General features: G+C 46.1%; 1 protein-coding gene across 3 annotated transcripts in view; it reads right to left on the bottom strand.

Moving 5' to 3' along the window:
- Positions 1-22745, bottom strand: part of MST1R (macrophage stimulating 1 receptor) — an 80978-nt gene that overhangs the window by 38935 nt on the left and 19298 nt on the right. For all 3 annotated transcript variants that reach the window (XM_073591664.1, XM_073591665.1, XM_073591666.1), the window contains exons 2-5: positions 6086-7012; positions 2535-2880; positions 435-623; positions 232-351 (exon numbers count right to left, since the gene is read on the bottom strand). In XM_073591664.1, the coding sequence (XP_073447765.1) occupies positions 232-351; positions 435-623; positions 2535-2880; positions 6086-6918 (1488 nt within the window). In that variant the 5' untranslated portion in view covers positions 6919-7012. The remainder of the gene's footprint in view (positions 1-231; positions 352-434; positions 624-2534; positions 2881-6085; positions 7013-22745) is intronic.

Raw genomic sequence — 22745 nt, forward strand, 5'->3', positions numbered from 1 at the left:
AAAGAGTGACTGTAACGGTGTGCCTGGCTGTGGGTGCATCTATTGGAAAAGAGCCCAGGGACCTAAACAGGTGAAATATATAACTTGAGATGTCTAAACTGATAAACTGGAGACCTGTAGGCGGGGTGGTACCAGGGGATTTCAGTTAATCAGTGATGTGAAATGTGTGAGCTGATAACTCATAGGTATCCCTTTGGACCCAACCATCAACATCATAACCCATGCACTGACCTGGTTTCCGGTGACAAAGAATAGATCGTCCCCAATGCGGGTCACCTCCCGAGACACAGACTCAGTGCTCAACGAGAAGTTGGACAGGATCAGGGGGTTGCTGTTGCGCTGCAGAATCACCTGATAGAGAGGTAGAGAGGACCTGTCAGTACAATCAAAAGTGAGAATATAGAGGAGTATGCAATAAATGCAATACGACTTACCTGCAGAACCCTCCCATCAGAGGTGCCAAGGTGCCCAATGGTGAGCGGCTCCTGGGTGGTGACATATAGAGACGTCAGGAGGGTATCATTCATCCTTCCATTAAATAAATCAACACGTATCAGTGGTGGAGTGACCAACGTAGGGACATCCCAGCAGCTGTGATCAGTCACTGGCGCAGACTCATTTACCTGCCAGGAGACAGCAAAGGCTTTTTTAGACACATTGTACAATGTTATAACAAAGGGCCAGTGTTCCAGCCATGGACATTATTCATTCCAGACTGATCTTCCTATACATTCCCTGGAGGGACTCCCATATAAAATACATCTCCAAAGGGATCAGAGTCATCTTACTTTCTAAGGGCAATAGACTCAGGTTTGGGATCACATTTTGGGAGCAATAGGCCTAGTGTTAGAGCAACAGGTCTAGGTTGGGGGTAATTCCCTACATTCTGGGCAGTAGACTCAGGGCTGGGATCACATTCTGGGAGAAGACCTAGGTTGGGGGTCATTTCCTACATTCTGGGGCAGTAGCCTCAGGGCTGGGATCACATTCTGGGAGCAGGCCTAGGTTGGGGTCATTCCCTACATTCTGGGGCAGTAGACTCAGGGCTGGGATCACATTCTGGGAGCAGGCCTAGGTTGGGGTCATTCCCTACATTCTGGGGCAGTAGACTCAGGGCTGGGATCACATTTGGGGAGCAGGTCTAGGTTGGGGTCATTCCCTACATTCTGGGGCAGTAGACTCAGGGCTGGGATCACATTCTGGGAGCAGACCTAGGTTGGGGTCATTCCCTACATTCTGGGGCAGTGGGCGAGAGGTTTATGTAATTCCTTACATTCTGGGGCAGTAGGACTGAGAATGTGGCCGTTCCTAGTCATTCCTTGCATTCTAGGGACAGTAAGCTTTAGTTTTAGCAGTAGCTCTAGCACTGAGGCTATTCCATATATTTTGTGCACAGCAAGTCTGTTGCAGGCCATTCCTTTACATTCTGGGGTCAGTAGGCCTTGGTTTTAGAAGTAGCTCTGGTACAGAGGCCATTTCTTATATTCTGTTGACAGCAAGTCTGTGTTGCAGGTCATTCCTTTGCATTCTGGGGGGCAGAAGGCCTTGGTTTTAGATCGTAGCTCTGGGGTTGAGGCATTTCTCTATATTATGTGGACAGTAGGTATAGGGTCAAGGTTGCTTCTTGACATTTTGAGGGCAGTAGCTCAGGGTTGGGGTAGTCTTATATTCTGGGGGCAGTAGTCTTGGGTTTAGGGTTGGGGTAATATCTTACACTCTGAGGGCCATAGGTCTAGGATAAGGTTGTTCTTTATGTTCTAGAGGCAGAAGACTCATTCTTTACATTCTGGATGCAGCAAGTCTGAGCTTGGGATAGTATCTCAGGAGTCTTGGTAGTTAATTGCATCCTGGGGGCAGTAAGTCAGGGGTTGGGATAGTGTTTCTGGGGTCAGGGCAGTTCCTTACATTCTTGGGACAGTAGGTCTTGGGTTGGGGGTAGTGTTTCTGGTGATGGGATAATCTCCTACATTCTGAGGGCAGTAGGTCTGGGGTTGGAGTAGTGTTTCTGGGGTTAGGGTAATCTCCTACATTCTAGGGGCAGAAGATCAGGAATTGGGGTAGTATTTCTGAGGTCAGAGCAGTTCTTTACATTCTTGAGGAGTAGGTCTGGAGTAGGAGTAGTCTTTCTGGGGTTGGGGTAACCTCTTACATTTTAGGGCCAGTAGGTCTGGGGTTAGAGTAATCTCTTACATTCTTAAGGTGGTAGTTCTGGGGTTGGGGTGGTGTTTCTGGGGTCAGAGTAACCGCTAACACTCTGGGGGCAGTGAGTAAGGGGTTGAGGTAGCATCTCTGAGCTCAGAGCAGTTCCTTACATTCTTGGGTAGTAGGTCTGGGGTTGGGTTATCTTCCTGGGGTCAGGGTAATCCCTTACATTCTTGAGGCAGTAGGTCTGGGGTTGCGGTAGTCTTTCTGGGGTCAGGGTAATCTCTTACATTCTGGGGGCAGTAAGTCTGAGGTCGGGGTAATCGCTTACATTCTGGGGGCAGTAGATCTGGGGTTGTGGCAGTGTTTCTCGGGCTGGGGTAATCTCTTACATTCTGGGGGCAGTAGGACTCAGTCTGGTAGTAGCCGAGTCCTCTCTGAAGTTTCTCTTTGTACTCCACACTGCAGCATTTTTTCATCCCCTCCATGATGGAGTAGTCGATTAGGTTTAGCGGAAAGGCACAGAGGGCGGACTTGTGGCGAGGTTTGGCGCTCTGCGGCTCACTTTGGGCAAACGTGGCAAACAGCACCAGATCACCGGCATTCAGGTTCATCTCCGTGGCCAGATTCTTCCCCACAGCAACAACATGAGCTGCTTGGACGAGGTTGAAGGTTTCGGGTTCTGATCTGCGACGCCGCTTCAGCTCAATCCGACAGTCCAAGACCAGCTCCCGGTAACTGCAGAGAGAAGGACGGTACTGGGATTACATAGGACGATCCCCTATAACTCCACACAGGAAGGTGGAGCGCACTCCGCTCTAACTGAAAAGCAGGAAACGTATTTAAAGGAGCAACTCAATGCGACTTGAAGTGTGAATTAAAAATGACATATGATGCAGTTAGCTGTTCGGAGACATAGTTTGCAACATAGTTTTATTACCTGTTGATCCTGCCAGTAGTTACGTTATTTTTCCACTTTCAATAACAGGCCAAGATGGTCTCAGAGCATTTTAGTTGCTAAGAAAATGAATTGCAGTCAATAACGCTGCTGAATTGCTAAACTGAGCTTGTTACAGAACTGCTACCTTCATTAGCTACTAATATCATCCAATGCAGATGCCGATGACCAGTGGCGGCTGGTGCTATGGTGGCTTTTTTTTTTTTTTTAAAGGGGGGGGGGGCCAGCGGCACTAACCACCACACACCCCCACCCCCTCCCAGTTGCTGTCTACCAGTTGGTCCAACACTTACCCTATCAAGGTGGCGGGTGGCAGACTGCGGCTCTGGTGTCTTCTCCATCTTCTTTCTCCTCCTGCGGCTTCAGGAGGAGAAGCAGGAAGACATTGTCACACAAGTGGGTGGGCTCACTGCGTCCCGAGCCCACCCTTTTTTGAAGCCTAGAGCCTCTGGCTCTAATTCACGTGCTTCAAAAAAAAAAAAAAAACACACTTCATATTGGAATCTATAGTCTGGCACCCTGTATGTAGATCAGCGAGCCGGACGCATGGATGGGGGGGGGATGTGGTGCTCGTGCGTTCCTAAGGGACGGGCCACCACTGGGCTGGTGGTACATTTTTTTAGGGGGGGGGGGGGGCGGTCCCCGCACTTACCCCATCTAGGTCTCGGGCAGTGCTTCCTATGGCCGGCGGGACCCTGCATCTCCTCCTCCTGGCTGCCAATAGGATCGCTTCTTCTCTCTGCCAATCGGGTGATGGGTCTCAGGCGGGGAGGAGAATCAGGAAGACAATAGTGAATATTCATTTGCTATTGTCACACAACTGGGTGGGCTCAGGGCGCAGTGCCTCTGGCTCTAATCACGACTTATAAAAAAAAAAAAAACAAAAAACCCTGCATTAGGAATCCGAGCTTCTGGCGCCCTGCATGTAGATTAGGGGGACGGACGCATGAACAGGAGGGGGGCGCCCGTGCCCCCTTGCATTTACGGGCCACCACTGCCGATGACACACTAGTGATTTGTAGCTGAATAGCCAAATTCAGTTTTAAAGCTACACTGGCCACTTCTTTTTAAAGCCACAGTGACAACGCGGAAATTCACAAATATAAAATTAAACTACACATTTAGTGAGGCTTCCCCTGAAACTAAAGATTAAATGCTCGATCCCTGGCAGCTAGCAATTACCTTTGGTCTCCAGCGCTCCAGGTTGTGGTTGGGCATTTTGCAGACCAGCGTTGGCAGCTCTGCACATGCTCAGTTTTCAGTGAGCTTTTATTATGGAACATTTCCTCCCCATCATATCTGAGCAGCCCATGGTGACTATAGAGTCACCCATGTGGTAAATGACAGCCTACCCCCCTCCCTCCCTCCTCCATGCCCACTAACCAGCTAAAAACACAATGGGGGACGGGATATTACATGTAGATTGACAGAGGCTTCACCTCCCTCCTATTCTAAGACACAGGCTGGAGGGGCGTGACACAGCCTGTGACTGGCAGAAATCTGCCCACACCATGTTATTGCCAAATAAATAATAAAGGATTTGATTGCAATTATATATATATATATTTGTATGCTGATTTAAAACAGTTTATTGATATTATTTATTTTTACTCTGCTGATCATGTGACCAGCAGCAGAGGACTAGAAGCTCCTCCTGCTTATGTTTTCCTGCAGACAGGCTGGGAGAGAGCCGGGTCATGTGATTGCTGTATATCAATGAGAAAAAAGGTACTTTTTTTTTAATTTAAATAATTACAGTGCCGTTATTCACATACAGAAATAAAAGAGACAATGTAAATTAAACAATGTGCATTTAGTATCACTTTAAAGTGGTTATAAACCTTTACCTACAACCAGTGAACAAATCCCACTACATAAGTTGTACCTGTTTGTCTGATGTCTCCTCTTCTCTACATCCAAAGTGGTACATTTTTTAAGCTTGTCTGAGACCTCAGAAAAAAGGGGCGGAGAGCTGAAGTTACGCTCTGCAGAGCTCAGTGGGGAGAGCTCAGAGCTGACTGGAGGGAAGAGAATCTATCACCCACCCACCCTCACAGAGCACACAGAAACAGAGCTGAGGCTGTCAATCACAGGCTGTGTGCTGGAGCTCCCTCCCATGTCACCTTTGTTCCCTTGGTGTCAGGAAAACTTGTCAGAAGTGATTCCTACAGATAGCAGAGGAATGAAGCAGCAGACAGAAATTACACTTCGAGCTCTGGATGGAGACAAGTACACACTATAGAGCAGTGTTTCTCAACTCCAGTCCTCAAAGGCGCCCCAACAGGTCATGTTTTCAGGCTTTCCCTCAGATGAAACAGCTGTGGTAATTACTAAGGCAGTGAAACTGTTTAAGGCTAGGTTCACACTGCTGCGAATTCTATTGCGAATTTGAGCCGTTGCGATCGCTCAAATTCGCAAGTCATTTAAATTACATAGATTAACATTAGTGCCGTTCACATCGACGCGTTGCGAATATAACCTGCGTGAAAAAAAGGTCCTGTGCGAGTTTACTGCATTGCGTTGCGAATTTAGTCTCCATAGACATCAATGTAAATCGTTCTTGAATCGCATTGATGGTTCACATATGTGCGAATTCCACCACACTACTCTCCACAAAAACCAGGAAGTACACAGGAAGTTAAGACCCTTTTTTTTTTTACATTATGATTCCATTGGCTAGACTATCAATCGCAGCTATATCCAACTCCTGAAATTCGCGGTAAAATCGCGGTAAATTCGCGGTAAAATCGTGGTAAATTCGCACCAAAAAACGGAACAAAATCACAAAGCATCAGTGTGAACCCAGCCTAAATCACCTGTGCAAAATAATGGAAAGTCTGAAAACATGACCTGTTGGGGCGCCTTGAGGACTGGAATTGAGAAACAATGCTATAGAGGGATATGCTTTGTTCATATTTCGTGTCTGAGGTTTACAACCACTTTCATTTTAACCAACTCCCACCAGAGATTGCACAGTGCACTCACTTTGTCATGTCCTGCTCTGTTGCGCTCAGACGCACCAACCTGCTGTGGTAGTTTCTGGATTGTGCGTTCTCCAGCTGTATCGTCAAGAAGAAGACGTATCGCGGAGTACTGAATGTGTAGACATACTGGATGGGGTATTTGTCCATCAAGGTAGGAAGAACAGTCAGAGAGTGAAATTCTGCAAAGCCATCATAACTGGCCCGCACTCGCCTGATGGACACGGATGTGGTACCATAGTTCCCCTTCATACTGGAATCCACCGACGAGGCTATATATAAATTGATAACCTTCAAGTGTTCAACGGCTGTAACCACTGTGCCGAGGGGGCTGGCGACACAGTCCTGGCACAAGGAAGGAGAGTTGAAGGATGCACGGAACAAGCAGGAGGAGCTCAAGATTTCAGAGCTGTCAAATTCATGCACGAAACAAACTCCATGGAGAGAAGAACCACAGCTGTACAAAACCTCTGCTTCTGGATCCATCACCAAGACTTTGCTGTCCGTGTCTTCGGCCTGGGCCGGGCGGGCATCGCCCATCTTACATTTGGAGCACAGCTCACATGCGGAGCTGTTGGTGGGACCAGTAATGAGGTCCTGCACGACCTGAAGGTTGGCAGCATCCAGCACATAGAGGTGATTGGTGGTGGCAATGAAGAGTAGAGGCCCATCCTGGGCGGCCAGATTTTGGATAGCGCTCGGTGCAATGAAGCTGGAGAGGTTATATCGGACATCCGGATCTAAAGACATGAAGGGTCTGTTTGGGCACTTCCATGTTGATGCCAAGCAGTCTCTTATGAGGAAGAGCAAGAGGAGCAGTTGGCACAGATGCCACATACTGGGGCGGTGGAGGAGCAGGACCCACGGGAAGGTCAGAGTTCACCTTGGTGGAGGACAAAGTGACAGACACAGGGAATCCATAATACAGCACCTGAAGAGAGAAGGACAAGGTTAGCCGAAGTGTCGGGTATTGAAAAAGACTCATCTAACCCAAAACTCATAACTGACCTAACATTCTGAATCAGGTTACATGCAAACTGCCCCATTGTTTTCCTAGGCCTAAGGCACTGCCAACGGAGCAAGCCCTTTCCTCTATTTCCTTGCACCCCATTCGCCAGCACCTAAAACTGGCTCAATTCAGAAAGCTAAGGATATAGTTCCCCAATAAAACATGTGACTGCATTCCTCCCAACTGTTCCGGATTTTGAGGGACTGTCCCGGATTTGGAACAAAGTCCCTCTTTCTTCCTCATCGTCCCTCATTTTGGTCCAATCTATACAGTGGCTTGTAAAATGCACTATGCATCTTTCAAAAAGTGTTTCCCAGAGGTAAACCTTTTATCCGATTTCTAAATTGCTCCATTTGTGAACCTCAAAAGCAAATATAAAGGAATAATAGTGGTTAAAAAAAAAGCACTTTAACTAATCATTTTTGTACAATTCTTCTAAAAGGGGGCGTGGCAGGGGTGTGTCCTATCCCTACATACATTTGCTAATAGGTGTACCTCGTTCCCATCTCAAAAAGTTGGGAGTTGTGTGCGACTGTAATTTATAAACTCCATTGGGTTCAGCTGAAAAAAAATGTCACTTTTTAAAAAATAAGTGTACTTCTCTTGGTGTGCTAGCTTTGTGAATGGAGCATGTGTTCTGGTATTTATTGGCCATAGAAGCCTATCACCAAAAAAAAAAAAAAAAAAATGTATTCAATTTTTAAAATATTTTTCATTTTTTTTTTTTGCCATCGGCCGGGTGACAAATCGCGCAAGAGCGTGGCCCATAGGGTGCGCGAGGTGGGATCCTGGGGAGGACGTCATAGGACAACAGTGCTCCCGCCCACCTGTCATTGTACAATAGGCCCGGGCAGGAAGGTGTTAAAGACCCCTTTTCAGCCACCCAATAACCCAAATATATGTTGCGCTATACCGGGGCATAAGGGCCGGAATCTCCAACTTTTATTTCAGGTAATTATAAAGCGCAGATGATTTGGGACTGAGGGGACTTATAAGAAAAGGGGAGGGTCTAGCTAGGACTGAACTAACTAGCACTAAACAGGTGGGGAGGACAGGGGGAAGAACCACAAAAGTATGTAGTAAACAAGTTGTAGTGGCCCAAAACCTCCACTAGAAGTCAGCATACTACTGAACAATGATAACCTGATGCAGCTCAGCACAACATAGAAAAATGACGTGTAAGAGAACAAAAGGACGACAAAGAGGCGGCACGGCGGATGTGTGTCATGTGACCATACAAGCTACAGGGAACCGCCAGCATTCACCTATAGATGAAATGTCAGCCTCAGAGAGAAAGTAATAAGAGGAATAAATAACTTCAGAGAATATTCTGTATCAGCTCCAGGTATACCACACCCAGCATACCCGCTGATAATATCCAGATAATATGTTCTGCCAGAAATCCTGCCCTGTACTGGCAGGGGACAAACCACCATTCTCTGCCAGGGCAGGATTGTGAAATCAGCGAAAAAAAAAAAAAACAACAAAAAAAAAGAAAAAAAAAAAAAAGAAGGAGCTACAAAATGCAACAAAGCAGTGCAAAGGGGAATTTTTATAACTGTGTGCAGATCAGAGAGATACGAAGATTAGCTGCTATTTATAGCTGTGTTGGGTTCTCTCAGGCACGGCTGACATTTTTTTCACTTATTTTATGTGGTTTCATACGGAGTTTTCAGACACAAGAAGGAGAAGCTTCTGCTGTGCCCTCCCTTTAGAAAATACCAGGGTGTCCTCCAAAACCAACGTCATGCATGCCCCCTTGAAACGAAAAATAGTCTTGGATCAATTTTGTCTTTTTTCTTTAGTTAGATCGCTGAACTGATGTTTTCTGTCTACTTTTAGTTATTTTATTTCAGTTACTTACTTGTATAGCGCCGTCAATTTACACAGCACTTTACATATACATTGTACATTTACATCAGTCCCTACCTGCAAGGTCCCTAACTCACATTCATACATACTAGGGACAATTTAGACAGGATCTGATTTACCTACCGGCATGTCTTTAGAGTGTGGGATGATTTTACCCCCCCCCCTTCATGACCAGGTCATTTTTTGCTATTCGGCACTGCGCTACTTTAACTGGTGATTGCGCGGTCATGCAACGTTGTACCCAAACAAAATTTGTATCCTATTTTTTAACACAAATAGAGCTTTCTTTTGGTGGTATTTTATCACCGCTGGGTTTTTTTTATTTTTTTGCGATAAAAAGACCAAACATTTTGAAAAAAATATTTTTTTTTTACTTTCTGCTATAAAATGCATTCAATAATAATAAAAAAAAAAAAAAAATGTAAAAAAAAATCTAATGTCTTCATAACTTTTGGCCATAATGTATTATGCTACGTGTTTTTGATTTAAAAAAAAAAAAAAAAAAGTACAGATAAGCGTATATTGATTGGTTTGCGTGAACGTTATAGCGCCTACAAATTATGGTATATATATTGGAATTTTTATTACTCTATTATAGGTACTTATATAGCGCCATCAATTTACGCAGCGATAGAGATATACAGGCCTTTTTTTCAGGGGGAACTTGGTGGAACTCAGTTCCACTACCTCCGGCTCAGACCCTTTGGTGCCTGCTCACCACAATCACTTGTAAATAAAGAAGTTCGGTTTCTATGTTTACAAGTGACAGCTCTGCACTCTGTATGTAATGCAATCCTGGTATTTAATACCCCTTTAAGACCCTCCTACTGTTTGTGAAATCTGACTGACCACACCCACTATTCGATGCGATTTGGAGGGTGTGTGTGGGTGGAGGGGATTTGGGGGGTCGTGGTTGAGTTCCAGCACCTATTGTTTGAGAAAAAAAGCCCTGGAGATATATATTTATAGATCTCTCTCTCTCTATTATATATATATATATATATATATATATATATATATATATATATATATATATATATAGAGATAGATATATAGAGATAGATATATAGAGATAGATATAGATAGATATATAAATTATATATATAAAAAATAATAATAATCTATCTATCTATATCATTCACATCATTCCCTGCCCTCACGGAGCTTACAATCTAAAGTCACTAACTTACTTTCATACATACTGGAGATACATACAAGACAAGTTTTTAACAATTCCTTTATTTAAGAAAAAAAAAAACAAACACACACACACACACACACACACACACAGACAATGTCCCCCGATGTAGATCTATCGTCAATCATGCCACCACTGCCGCACCGCCAGACCCGAAAAAATAAAAAAACTCCGGTCTTGAACGCTGCTATAGACTGCATCCTCTGCCATTCGACATTACTTACATGGCTAAGGGGCAGAGTCACCCGATGACGTCAGCCGGGAGACCCCGCCCCTGTGTGGCGTTATCGACCCAACGTCCCCGAAGGTCCTGGTATGGATGGGGGACCCCACGCTGTTTTTTTCCGGACTTTTCTATTGCCGGAATTCTTTTTTTTACATTTCAGCTGTCAGAGGGGAAGCCCTCTGACAGATGAGTCATCGGTTGTTAAGGACGCGGCGGCAGCCGGCTTCCCGGCCCGCTCCTTAACAACCAGCTATTTTTCACACAGAACTCAAAATCGGTCAATCATTTTTCAACCGATCCGAATCGTTCCGAAAATTTGGAATTCGTTAGAAAATTAATACATGAAACGAAACTAAAGAAATTCTGAAACGAATCAACGAAACGAGGTTAGTAAGAACGAAGCGATCCAAAAAGAAACAATTTTTTCTGTCCTGCACGTGTCTAATTGCAATTATAGAACCATCCTGGCTCCCTTGTTGGCGCCAATCGGTTCCACTGCTGCAAAATGTCAAAACGCCGAACATAAAACATACAGGACAAACACACTAGATACAAAAATAACAGTTTATGTTGGGTAATCAGATGGGAAATGCAGGGACGTGTCTGCACGAAGAGGGTCATCCTGATGGAACGCCTCTTCATATTTCTGCCAGAGCTTGGCGAGGACAACAAATCAGAATTTTCCGTTGCATGTGCATGAGACGGCGAGCTTCCAGCAGTGAATGAGCCAGCGCGGGCGGACAAGACTCTGCGTGTCATCATTATGGAAAAGGGACAAACTGCTTACTGCTCTCCGGCTTTCACAATCCTGGACAAAAATAACGCTCATTTTACGTAACCCCCCTATTACCACACCACCGGCATAAGCAGCAATGTAAATATAACATGACGGGGTCAGAGGAGGGCTGGGGGCCCGGGAGAATCGGGTGAACGATGAAATACATTCCTGGCACTTTTACAAAAACAATTTTTCGTCAGGAATTTTCCAGCTGCAGCTTGATGCTTCATATTTTTATCAGGTGATCCCAAGCAGAACCGATTCTGGGAAAATATGTACAAATCTGGTGACAAATTACACAGAAAAAGATCAGATGTCTTATCTATAGAATTGTAGCAATGTATGGCATGGGGGGGGGTGCACAAAAAATTCCCACGCCGGGCTTACCATCAGTTCCCTCCCCTGCCATAATCCAGCCTGGTCCCTGGAGGGTGTCATAATTCAGCCCAGGCCACAGGGGATGCTGTAATCCAGCTTGGTCCCTAGAGGGTGCCATTTGTCAGTCTTGTCCTTGGAGGGTACCATTTGTCAGTCTTGTCCTTGGAGGGTACCATTTGTCAGTCTTGTCCTTGGAGGGTGCCATTTGTCAGTCTTGTCCTTGGAGGGTGCCATTTGTCAGTCTTGTCCTTGGAGGGTGCCATTTGTCAGTCTTGTCCTTGGAGGGTGCCATTTGTCAGTCTTGTCCTTGGAGGGTGCCATTTGTCAGTCTTGTCCTTGGAGGGTGCCATTTGTCAGTCTTGTCCTTGGAGGGTGCCATTTGTCAGTCTTGTCCTTGGAGGGTGCCATTATTACCCTCATGCTTCTCCTACCTCTGGAGATATGTCCCAAAACCCTGGGCCTCCATCATTTAACTGTACCCCATGCGCCCATCACCCTCTGGTAGCAGCCGCATTCAACACAATTTAGTTCCCATTCCTATTCTTCCAAAAACCAGACTCCCTTTCTCTTGTGCCCTTTGGAACTCCCACTCTGTCTGCAACAAACTCACCTCTCTCCATGACCTCTTTATCGCCAACTCATTTAACCTACTCGCCATTACCGAAACCTGGCTCCACAAATCCGACACTGAGTCTTCTGCTGCCCTATCCGATGGTGGTCTTCTCTGGACTCACTCCCCCAGATCCAGTGGACGTAAGGGAGGAGGTGTCGGAATCCTTCTAGCCCCACATAGCACCTTTAAAGGTACTTCAGCCATCTCCCTCTCTGTCACTCTCCTCTTTCGAAGCACACTGCATTCATCTTTTCACTCCAATTTCTCTAAGGATAGCCGTGATCTACAGGCCCCCTGGACCAGTATCAACCTTTCTTGATGACTTCTCTGCCTGGCTACCCTACTTTCTTTCCTCTGAAATCTCTGCAATCATTCTCGGGGACTTCAACATCCCTATTAATACTAACACTCCTGCCCCTTCCAAACTTCTCAGCCTAACCTCCTCCTTTGACCTGAAGCAGTGGATACATTATTATACAGGATTTATATAGCGCCAACAGTTTACGTAGCGCTCCTACTCACTCCGAAGGCAATATCCTTGCCCTTGTTTTCTCTCACCTTTGCACTCCATGCAACCTCTCTAACTATCCATTCCCTCTCTCTGATCACCACCTTATTAGTTTCACTCTCTCCCTCTCCTTCACCTCCTCTCCCTCCAACCGCCTTAAAGTTACCCTCAGAAACCTACGTCATCTCAACCCTTCTCTTATCTACTCTGCTATCGACAACCTCTACGACAAAATCTCACCCCTATCCTGCACCAACCTAGCCACTTCTGTCTACAACGCTTCACTTCTAGCCTTACTGGACTCACTGGCCCCCCTCACTACACACAGAATCAAGCCTGACCCCTTCAACCTTGGCAAACAGATGATACTAGAAGTCTGAAAAAACGTAATCGTGCTCCCGAGCGCCTGTGGCGCAAGACCAAATCTCAGAGAGATTTCAACTAATATAAATCTGCCCTCCAAAAATACAATTCCAGCCTCCTCTCTGCCAAGCAGACCTATTTTATCACTCTCATTAGCAACTTATCATCCCATCCCCGTCAACTCTTCTCTACCTTCAACTCTCTACTTCGTCCTCAACCGCCTCCAGCCACCAACTCACTCACTGCCCAGGAGATCGCCAATCATTTCAAACAGAAGATTGATACAATTCGTGCTGAGATCTCAACTGTTCCGATACCCTCCACGCTTTACACTTCATGCCCACAGGCACAATCATTACTTCCCTCTTTCAACCCCACCACTACAGACGAAGTTGCTAAACTACTTGCTAATGTCCACCTTACCACCTGCCCTCTGGATCCTGTTCCCTCACAAATGCTATATTCACCCTCTGGCTCTATGCTACACTCTCTAACCCACATCTTCAATCTCTCCCTCTCTTCTGGCATCCTCCCCAACTCTCTAAAACATGCACTTGTCAGACCCATACTTAAAAAGCCCTCACTGGACCCATCCAATCTTAACAACCTATGCCCCATCTCCTTGCTCCCCTTCTTATCCAAACTTTTCGAACATCTGGTCTACAACCGACTGAGCATCCACCTTGCTGATAATAGCCTTCTTGATCCCCTTCAGTCTGGATTTTGTCCTCAACACACCACAGAAACTGCTCTTCTAAAACTAACAAACGATCTACTAACGGCCAAAACCAATCGACACTATTCTGTACTCCTACTCCTGGACCTCTATGCTGCCTTTGATACAGCTGACCACCCCCTCCTCCTCAAAAAAACCCACGCCTTTGGTCTCCATGACTGTACTCTTCGCTGGTTCTCTTCCTACTTATCCAACCGCACCTTTAGCATTTCTTACAACTCTACTTCCTCCTCTCCTCTTCCTTTCTCTTTTGGGGTCCCCCAGGGTTCTGTTCTTGGACCTCTCCTATTTTCAATCTACACCGCCTCCCTGGGTCAACTGATAGCCTCCCATGGCTTCCAATACCACCTCTATGCTGACGACACCCAAATCTATTTCTCTACCCCTCAGCTCACTCCCTCTGTCTCCTCACGTATCACTAATTTACCATCAGATATATCAGTCTGGATGTCACACCACTTCCTCAAACTCAATCTATCCAAAACCAAACTTATCATTTTTCCTCCCCCATATGCCCCTTCCCCTGATCTCTCTGTCAAAATCGATGGCACAACTATAAGCCCATCCCCACATGCCAAGGTTCTAGGTGTAGTCCTGGACTTTGAACTCTCCTTCAAGCAACACATTCAATCACTGTCCAAATCCTGCCGCCTCAACCTCTGCAACATTTCCAAAATACGCCCCTTTCTAGCCAATGACACAACAAAGCTCTTAATTCACTCGCTGGTCATCTCTCGCCTCGACTACTGCAACTTCCTTCTCATTGACTTACCTCTACATAGTCTATCACCCCTTCAGTCCAACATGAATGCTGCTGCCAGACTCATCCACCTTACCAATCGCTCTGTGACTGCTACTCCTCTCTGTCAATACCTCCACTGGCTTCTGCTCGGCCAAAGAATTAAATTCAAAATACTAAAAACTACGTACAAAGCCATCCACAATTTCGCCCCCAGCTACAACACTAGCTTAGTCTCTAAATACCAACCTACTCATTCTCTTTGTTCCTCTCAAGACCTCCTGCTCTCTAGCTCCCTCGTCACCTCCTCCCATGCTCATCTCCAGGACTTCTCCAAAGCCTCTCCAATCCTATGGAATGCCCTACCCCAATCTGTCCGCTTATCTCCTACTTTATTAGCTTTTAGACGATACCTGAAAAACCTTCTCTTCAGAGAAGCCTACCCTACCCACACCTAACAACTGTATTTTCATTTTTTTTCATCAGCTCATCCCCCACAGTTATTACTTTTTGTTTCTACTTGACCCTCCCTTCTAGATTGTAAGCTCTAACGAGCAGGACCCTCTGATTCCTCCTGTATTGATTTGTATTGTAAGTGTACTGTCTGCCCTCATGTTGTAAAGCGCTGCGCAAATTGTTGACGCTATATAAATCCTGTATAATAATAATAATAATAATAATAATAATAATAATAATACCGCTGCTAGACTAATACACCTCACTAACCGATCCATGACTGCTGCCCCTCTCTGCCAATCCCTTCACTGGCTTCCCCTACCCCACAGTATAAAATTCAAAATGCTAACCACAACATACAAGGCCATCCACCCACCTAAGAACTGTCCCCGAGCCACCCCCATCAAATCATTCCCCACATTATTACCTTTTGTATCACCAACCCCTCCCTTTAGAATGTAAGCTCTACGAGCCGGGCCCTCCTGTATTGAACTGTACTGTAATTGTGCTGTCCCCCTCTACATTGTAAAGCGCTGCGTAAACTGTTAGTGCTATATTATAATAGTAATCCTCCAACTTGGTCCCTAGAGGGTGCCATATGTCAGCCTGGTCCCTAGGGGGTGCCATATGTCAGCCCAGACTATAGAGGGTGCCAAAATCCAGTTTGGGCCCTGGAGGGTGCAATAATTCAGCCTGGTTTATAGGGATGCCACAATACAGCCTGGTTTCACCATCAGTTCTCTCCCACGTGGCTCAGCAAAGGACAACCCCATTTGGTGTGCCAATCATTATAGCATGACGCAGAGCAGCCCCTACAGATTAATATATACTCCCAGACCCACCTTCACAACAATTATCTTCCCATGATCTCCTGTACACCAGAAATCAGGCCAAGACTGGGAGGTTCTTATCGATTGGTCTGTAGGGTACAATTAATGTTTGTCCCCAGAGGATGCACTAAAGGCGCTGGTGGACATCATAATCCAGTTCGGTCCCTGGAGGGTGTCATAGCTCAGCCCGAGATCTTGAGGGGGCCATAATCCCATCCTGGTCCCCCCATGGGTGCCATAATCCAGCCTGAGACCCAGATTGTGCCATAATCCATCCTGGTTTCCCCGGAGGCCTCCACAACCCAGCCCCTGGACCTTGCACCCAGAAGGTGCCATAAATAGACCATGGTCCCCCAGAGAGCACCTTAACTCAGCCCAAACCATAGATGGTGCCATAATTCAGCCTGAGATCTTGAGGGTGCCATAATCCATCTGGGTACCCAGAGGTTCTCATAATACATCCTAGTCCCTACGTGGATGCCATAATCCAGCCTTGGGCCCTGGAGAATGCCATAATTCAGCCTAAGACCCAAAATGTGCTCTAACCCCAGATGGTGCACCATTCATTATATCACAACCAAGTTTGAGAGGTTCTCCTTATCGATTGGTCTGTAGGTTATGGATTAGTGGTTGGCCATAGCGGGTGCACTAAAGGCCCTGCTGGACACCACAATCCAGCCTGGGTCCCAGAGGGTGGCACAATCCCGAGGCGGTCATAATACAGCCCATGTCTGAATGGGTGTTATAATTATGGCACCCTCTGGGGCGCAGGCTGAATTTTAACACCCATTCAGGCCTGAGCTGTATTTTGGCTGCGGCTGGATTGTGGCATCCTCTGGGGCCCAGGCTGGATTGTGCCACCCTCTGGGGTCCAGGCTGAATCTAATCTAGGCCCCAGAGGGTGCCACCATCTAGTCTAGGCCCCAGAGGGTGCCACCATCTAGTCTAGGCCCCAGAGGGTGCCACCATCTAGTCTAGGCCCCAGAGGGTGCCACCATCTAGTCTAGGCCCCAGAGGGTGCCACCATCTAGTCTAGGCCCCAGAGGGTGCCACCATCTAGTCTAGGCCCCAGAGGGTGCCACCATCTAGCCTAGGCCCCAGAGGGTGCCACCATCTAGCCTAGGCCCCAGAGGATGCCATCATCTAGCCTAGGCCTCAGAGGATGCCATCATCTAGTCTAGGCCCCATCCTTGTCCTTAAGAGTGCCATAATCCACCCTGGATCCTGGAGGATGCCATAATACAGCCTGGTCACCCAAAAGGCAGCCAATATATAGTCCGGGCCCCAGAGGGTGTAATAAACCAACCTAAGCCTCAGAGGGTGCTATAATCTACCCCAGAGCTCTGAAGAAGGGGTTGTGTCCCCCGAAACGCGTAAGCCTGTTAATATGAGAGATGGTTTGGACCAGGTGGCACTATCCTACTGCTGGATCTGAATACAGTGGCATTATTTGCTTGCATTTTTTTTACACATAGGAGTATGTTTTTTGGCATTTGGTTTCAATAAATGTTTTCGGCGATGCACTAGGCGTTTGACCTGATGAAGCAATACAAAGGAGCAATGACGACGGGTAGAGCTCAGTGACTCCCAACCATCAATATGGAGGAATCAGAACCATGAAAGATGAATCCTGACTTCTTCCTGTGGAATACTCACACATTGGCTGGTAGATGGGAATTGTAGTTCCTCAGACAGAAGTTCTTCACTCCAGTCCAAGAGGTCTCCTGTGTCATGCTTGTTCTCCTAATGGATGGTTTCCTTCCATAACAGATCACAGCATTCCCAACCAGCGGAGAGAGAACATAGAGAGGAGAGGATGAGCGCCAGCGCCAGGGCGTACAACCTGGCCACACTCCCAACACTAATCACACCCCGCCACAAAAACCACAACAACACTGAGAGGGAGCGCAGCCAACGCTGCAAACATCAGCCCAGACACCGGATTCTAGAGCAGTGAAGATCAATTTACTCAACATAGGGGCCTTCTAATATCACACAGGGGCCACACGTAATACTCAGTGTATGTAATGTTACAGGAGACGGTCAGAGACTGCAGACTTGATACAGGAGATGGTCAGAGACTGCAGACATGAGATGGTCAGAGACTGCAGACATGATACAGGAGATGGTCAGAGACTGCAGACATCCTACAGGAGATGGTCAGAGACTGCAGACATCCTACAGGAGATGGTCAGAGACTGCAGACATAGTACAGGAGATGGTCAGAGACTGCAGACATGATACAGGAGATGGTCAGAGACTGCAGACATGATACAGGAGATGGTTAGAGACTACAGACATCCTACAGGAGATGGTCAGAGACTGCAGACATGATACAGAAGATGGTCAGACTGCAGACATGATACAGAAGATGGTCAGACTGCAGACATGATACAGGAGATGGTCAGAGACTGCAGACATCCTACAGGAGATGGTCAGAGACTGCAGACATCCTACAGGAGATGGTCAGAGACTGCAGACATGATACAGGAGATGGTCAGAGACTGCAGACATGATACAGGAGATGGTCAGAGACTGCAGACATGATACAGAAGATGGTCAGACTGCAGACATGATACAGGAGATGGTTAGAGACTACAGACATCCTACAGGAGATGGTCAGAGACTGCAGACATGGTACAGGAGAATGTCAGAGACTGGGGACATCCTACAGGATATGGTCAGAGACTGCAGACATACTACAGGAGATGGTCAGAGACTGCAGACATACTACAGGAGATGGTCAGAGACTGCAGACATACTACAGGAGATGATCAGAGACTACAGACATCCTACAGGAGATGGTCAGAGACTGCAGACATACTACAGGAGATGATCAGAGACTACAGACATCCTACAGGAGATGGTCAGAGACTGCAGACATACTACAGGAGACGGTCAGAGACTACAGACATATGACAGGAGATGGTCAGAGACTACAGACATATTACAGCAGGAGATGGTCAGAGACTGCGGACATAATACAGGAGACGGTCTTCTCTGCACTACATCGCAGTGACTTCTCATTTCTCGGTATCTGTCCGGATTCCAGGAAATGTCAGAACTGGACGGCGTCCCAGTCTCCCTCTGAACATGAAACCGACACATTTCCCAGTCTGGTATTGGATGGACTGTTACCTGCTACAGACACTGAAATAACAGCAGACTTTACCTAGTGAGATCACACAACCAAAGACCAAAATCCCCCCCCCCCAGATAGAACCATTAAATCCTCCCTCCGGCCTCCCCTTCAGTCTTGTAGCTTTCCCGGTTCCTCTCCTGGACTGAAATAGCTTCCTCTGATTTCCCTGCACACTGTGAGCTTCTCACCATGTGCATTAGAAGCTGCAGCAAGTCAGATAGAGAGCCCCGCCCCATTACCTGGCTGGTGGACACCCAGCATCATCTAGCCCTTTTCTCCTCAGCCTGACTGTCCCCGGTCATTTCTTTCATTGGATTTCACAGAGGCTCAGCATCACATGTGGGTGTTCTTCATAGAAATACAGCCTGGTTAGGAACGCCCACTCCTCCAGACTGACACCCGCCCATCAAGGCATTTTTGATCTTTGAATAACCCCTCCCACTTCTTGCATCAGGACTGAAGGCTCTTCAGAGGAGTACTGCGGCAGGGGGGCTGTGATCTTTTCAGGAAGCCATGTACAGCCCCCTGCAGGCCCCTCCCACCACCCACCATCTGTCTGCATTGCATAGAGAAGCACAGAGACCCAGTGAGGACACCGGGGCCTGCGCCAGCATACGGCTGCTTGGGCAGCCGCCTTAGGGCACCAGGATGGGGGGGGGGGGGGTAAAAAAAAAAAAAAAAATCGCACCTTTGCCTGTGTAGACAAGGATCCTTGCTCCGGCAACTGGATGACACTGCTTTCATGTCAAACTAAGAGCAAAAATAGATACAACTTTATTGATACAAGATCTGGTTGACACAAAAAAAGACCATGAAGAAATCCCCACCATGACCCCATTCTCAGCATGCAAACGCATCACATTAGACTCAGATCCCAATATTCTGATCTGCATTGTGTCTCTTGTACTGTCCCTTCTATAGGGCGTTATATATCCTTTATTTGGGGCCTTTTTTGTATCTATCACACCAAATCTGCTGTTCCCAGACATTGGCCCCCTGAGGAAGCGATGTGGAGCTCGATACGTGTCGGGCCACTCTGAACGTTCTACTCCTAGAAGGTTCCTTATACGCTATATTACCAAAAGTTTTGGGACGCCTGCCTTTACACACACACATGAACTTTAATGGCATCCCAGTCTTGGTCTGTAGGGTTCAATATTGAGTTGGCCCACCCTTTGCAGCTATAACAGCCTCAACTCTTCTGGGAGGGCCGTGGCTAAGTGTGTCTATGGGAATGTGTGACCATTCTTCCAGAAGCACATTGGTGAGGTCAGGCACTGATGTTGGACGAGAAGGCCTGGCTCACAGTCTCCGCTCTAATTCATCCCAAAGGTGTTCTGTTGGGTTGAGGTCAGGACTCTGTGCAGGCCAGTCAAGTTCCTCCACCCCAAACTCGCTCATCCATGTCTTTATGGACCTTGCTTTGTGCACTGGTCCAAATCATTTGGTGGAGGTGCACGTGCCCTAGGTCTTCTATGGGATATGGAGATGATATAGGGAAAGTAATGGGTTGGGGGTGGAGATTACCCACTTGGCGACTGCCCACCTGACGAGTGGTTGCTGTAGGGAAAGCGATTTACTCGTACGTCGCTGCCTACCACCAGGTTTAGGGTGCGCCCCCCCCCGCCTGGCACCCGCTGTGATTGTACACAGCGGGAGCCCGTCAGCAGGTCCCAGACAATTATTCCTGGCCGGGACCTGGTGTCAGGCTGTGTCCAATCACAACCCTGAGCTCTGTGTTGGTAAACAGCACACAGCTCTGTACAGAGGAAGCGATCTATCAGTTTCTCCAGGGATGAGAAACAGATTTGGTATTAAAAAGCAGCACACATTACATATTGCTAGGCACATATTTAACCCCTTGATCGCCCCCCGATGTTAACCCCTTCCCAGCCAGTGTCATTAGTACAGTGACAGTGTATAGTATTAGCACTGATCACTGTATTAGTGTCACTGGAGATGTCAGTGGCAGTCAGTTCCCCCTCATTATCAGTTAGTGCCAGATTTTCCGCTGCACTATCACAGTCCCCTTATAAAAGTCGCCGATCACCGCCATTAGTAGTATAAAAAAAAAAAAAAATTAAACTTCCAGTAATATATATATATATATATATATATATATATATATATATATATATATATATATATATATATATATACACACACACATACATACACACACACACATACATATACACACACACATACATATACACACACATACATATACATTTGTACACACCACAGTTTGTAGGCGCTATAACATTCACACAAAACAACCAATATACTGTACACTTATTGTGTTTTTTTTTAATCAAAAACAAATAGTAGAATACAGTTTGGCCAAAATTTATGAGAAAACAATGATTTTTTAATTTTTATTGGATATGTTTTATAACAGAAAGTAAAAAATATTGTTTTTTTTTTTTAATTTTCTGTCTTTTTTCCATTTATATTACAAAAAAGAAAAAACGCAGATGTGATCAACCACCAAAAGAAAGCTCTAATTGTGTGAAAAAAAAATATTTACGTTTCATTTGGGTACAGTGTTGCATGACTGTGCATTTACAATTTAAAGTAGCGCAAAAAAATGGCTTGGTCATGGAGGGGGGGGTAAATCTTCCAGAGGTTAAGTGGGGCCTTTATTAATTGGTCTTATTGTGGTTCAATAATAATGGATATATTTTTGATATTAGCATTGGGATTTTTTTTATGTTTTTTTTTTAATTATTTTTTTTTGGTAGAAGGTTGTTTTGTTTTATGTGAAGCATTGTTGTCATTGTAATTCAGAAAATTTGGTGATCACCAAAACCAATACGAACCTACTAACCTCAACCCAGACTCCTATAGCCCATAAGCCTGACTTTCAAAACCTGCTTACGGTAAAAAATACTTTTTGCCAACATGTGAATCACAAAACGTTTGTTCCTTGCCAAGTATTTCGATGTTGATTTGTGCCAAAATCTTCCAACCCAGACCCCTTACCCTGCTAACGACTGTGACCCCCAACCCCCAAAAACAGCCACAACCATAGTCCTGGCATTCAAAAAATTGCTTACGGTAACATTTTTTGCCAGTGGCGGAACTACCAGGGTCACAAAGGTCACACTTGCAACTAGAGTTGCCACCTCATCCCTTTAAACCCGAACACATATGAAATATACGGGTTCTGAGGCTAATTTAATGCAGATGAGGCACCAAGTGAGTTTAATTACCTCCTTAATCAGCCACAGAACCCGTGTAATTAATATGTGTTCAGTTTTAAAGGGATGAGGTGGCAACTCTACTTGCAGCCGGGCCCTGGTGTTCCACCACCGTAGGGCTCCCCCCCAAGACAGCAGAAAGGGGGCTCACTGCAGAACATGTGAAAAGGCACACCTCCCAACATTTTGAGATGGGAATGAGGGACACCTACTTGCAAACGTATGTAGGCATAGGACACGCCCCCTGCCACGCCCCTTAAAGGGGACATAACCAAAAAAAAAAAGGTTAATTCAATCCACAAGTGCTTTTTTTTACCACTACTATTACTTTATAGTGGCTTTTAGAATTTACTAATGCAGCAATTTAGAATTTGGATGAAAGGTTTAGCTCTGGAAAACACTTTTTGAAAGAGAAAAAATTAATTTTATATACATCTATACAGATCAGACCAAAATGAGGGACCAATGAGGAGGAAAGAGGGACAGTGGGACTTTGCTCCAAATCGGGGACAGTCCCGCGAAATCAGGGACAGTCCCACAAAAATCGGGGACAGTTGGGAGCTATGGAAAATAAATAAAAGGGAGTAAAGTGCCCTGGGCCCAGGGGTGAAGG

The sequence above is a fragment of the Aquarana catesbeiana genome, linkage group LG07 (genome assembly GCF_042186555.1).
Source record: "Aquarana catesbeiana isolate 2022-GZ linkage group LG07, ASM4218655v1, whole genome shotgun sequence".
In the NCBI taxonomy this organism is placed as follows: domain Eukaryota; kingdom Metazoa; phylum Chordata; class Amphibia; order Anura; family Ranidae; genus Aquarana; species Aquarana catesbeiana.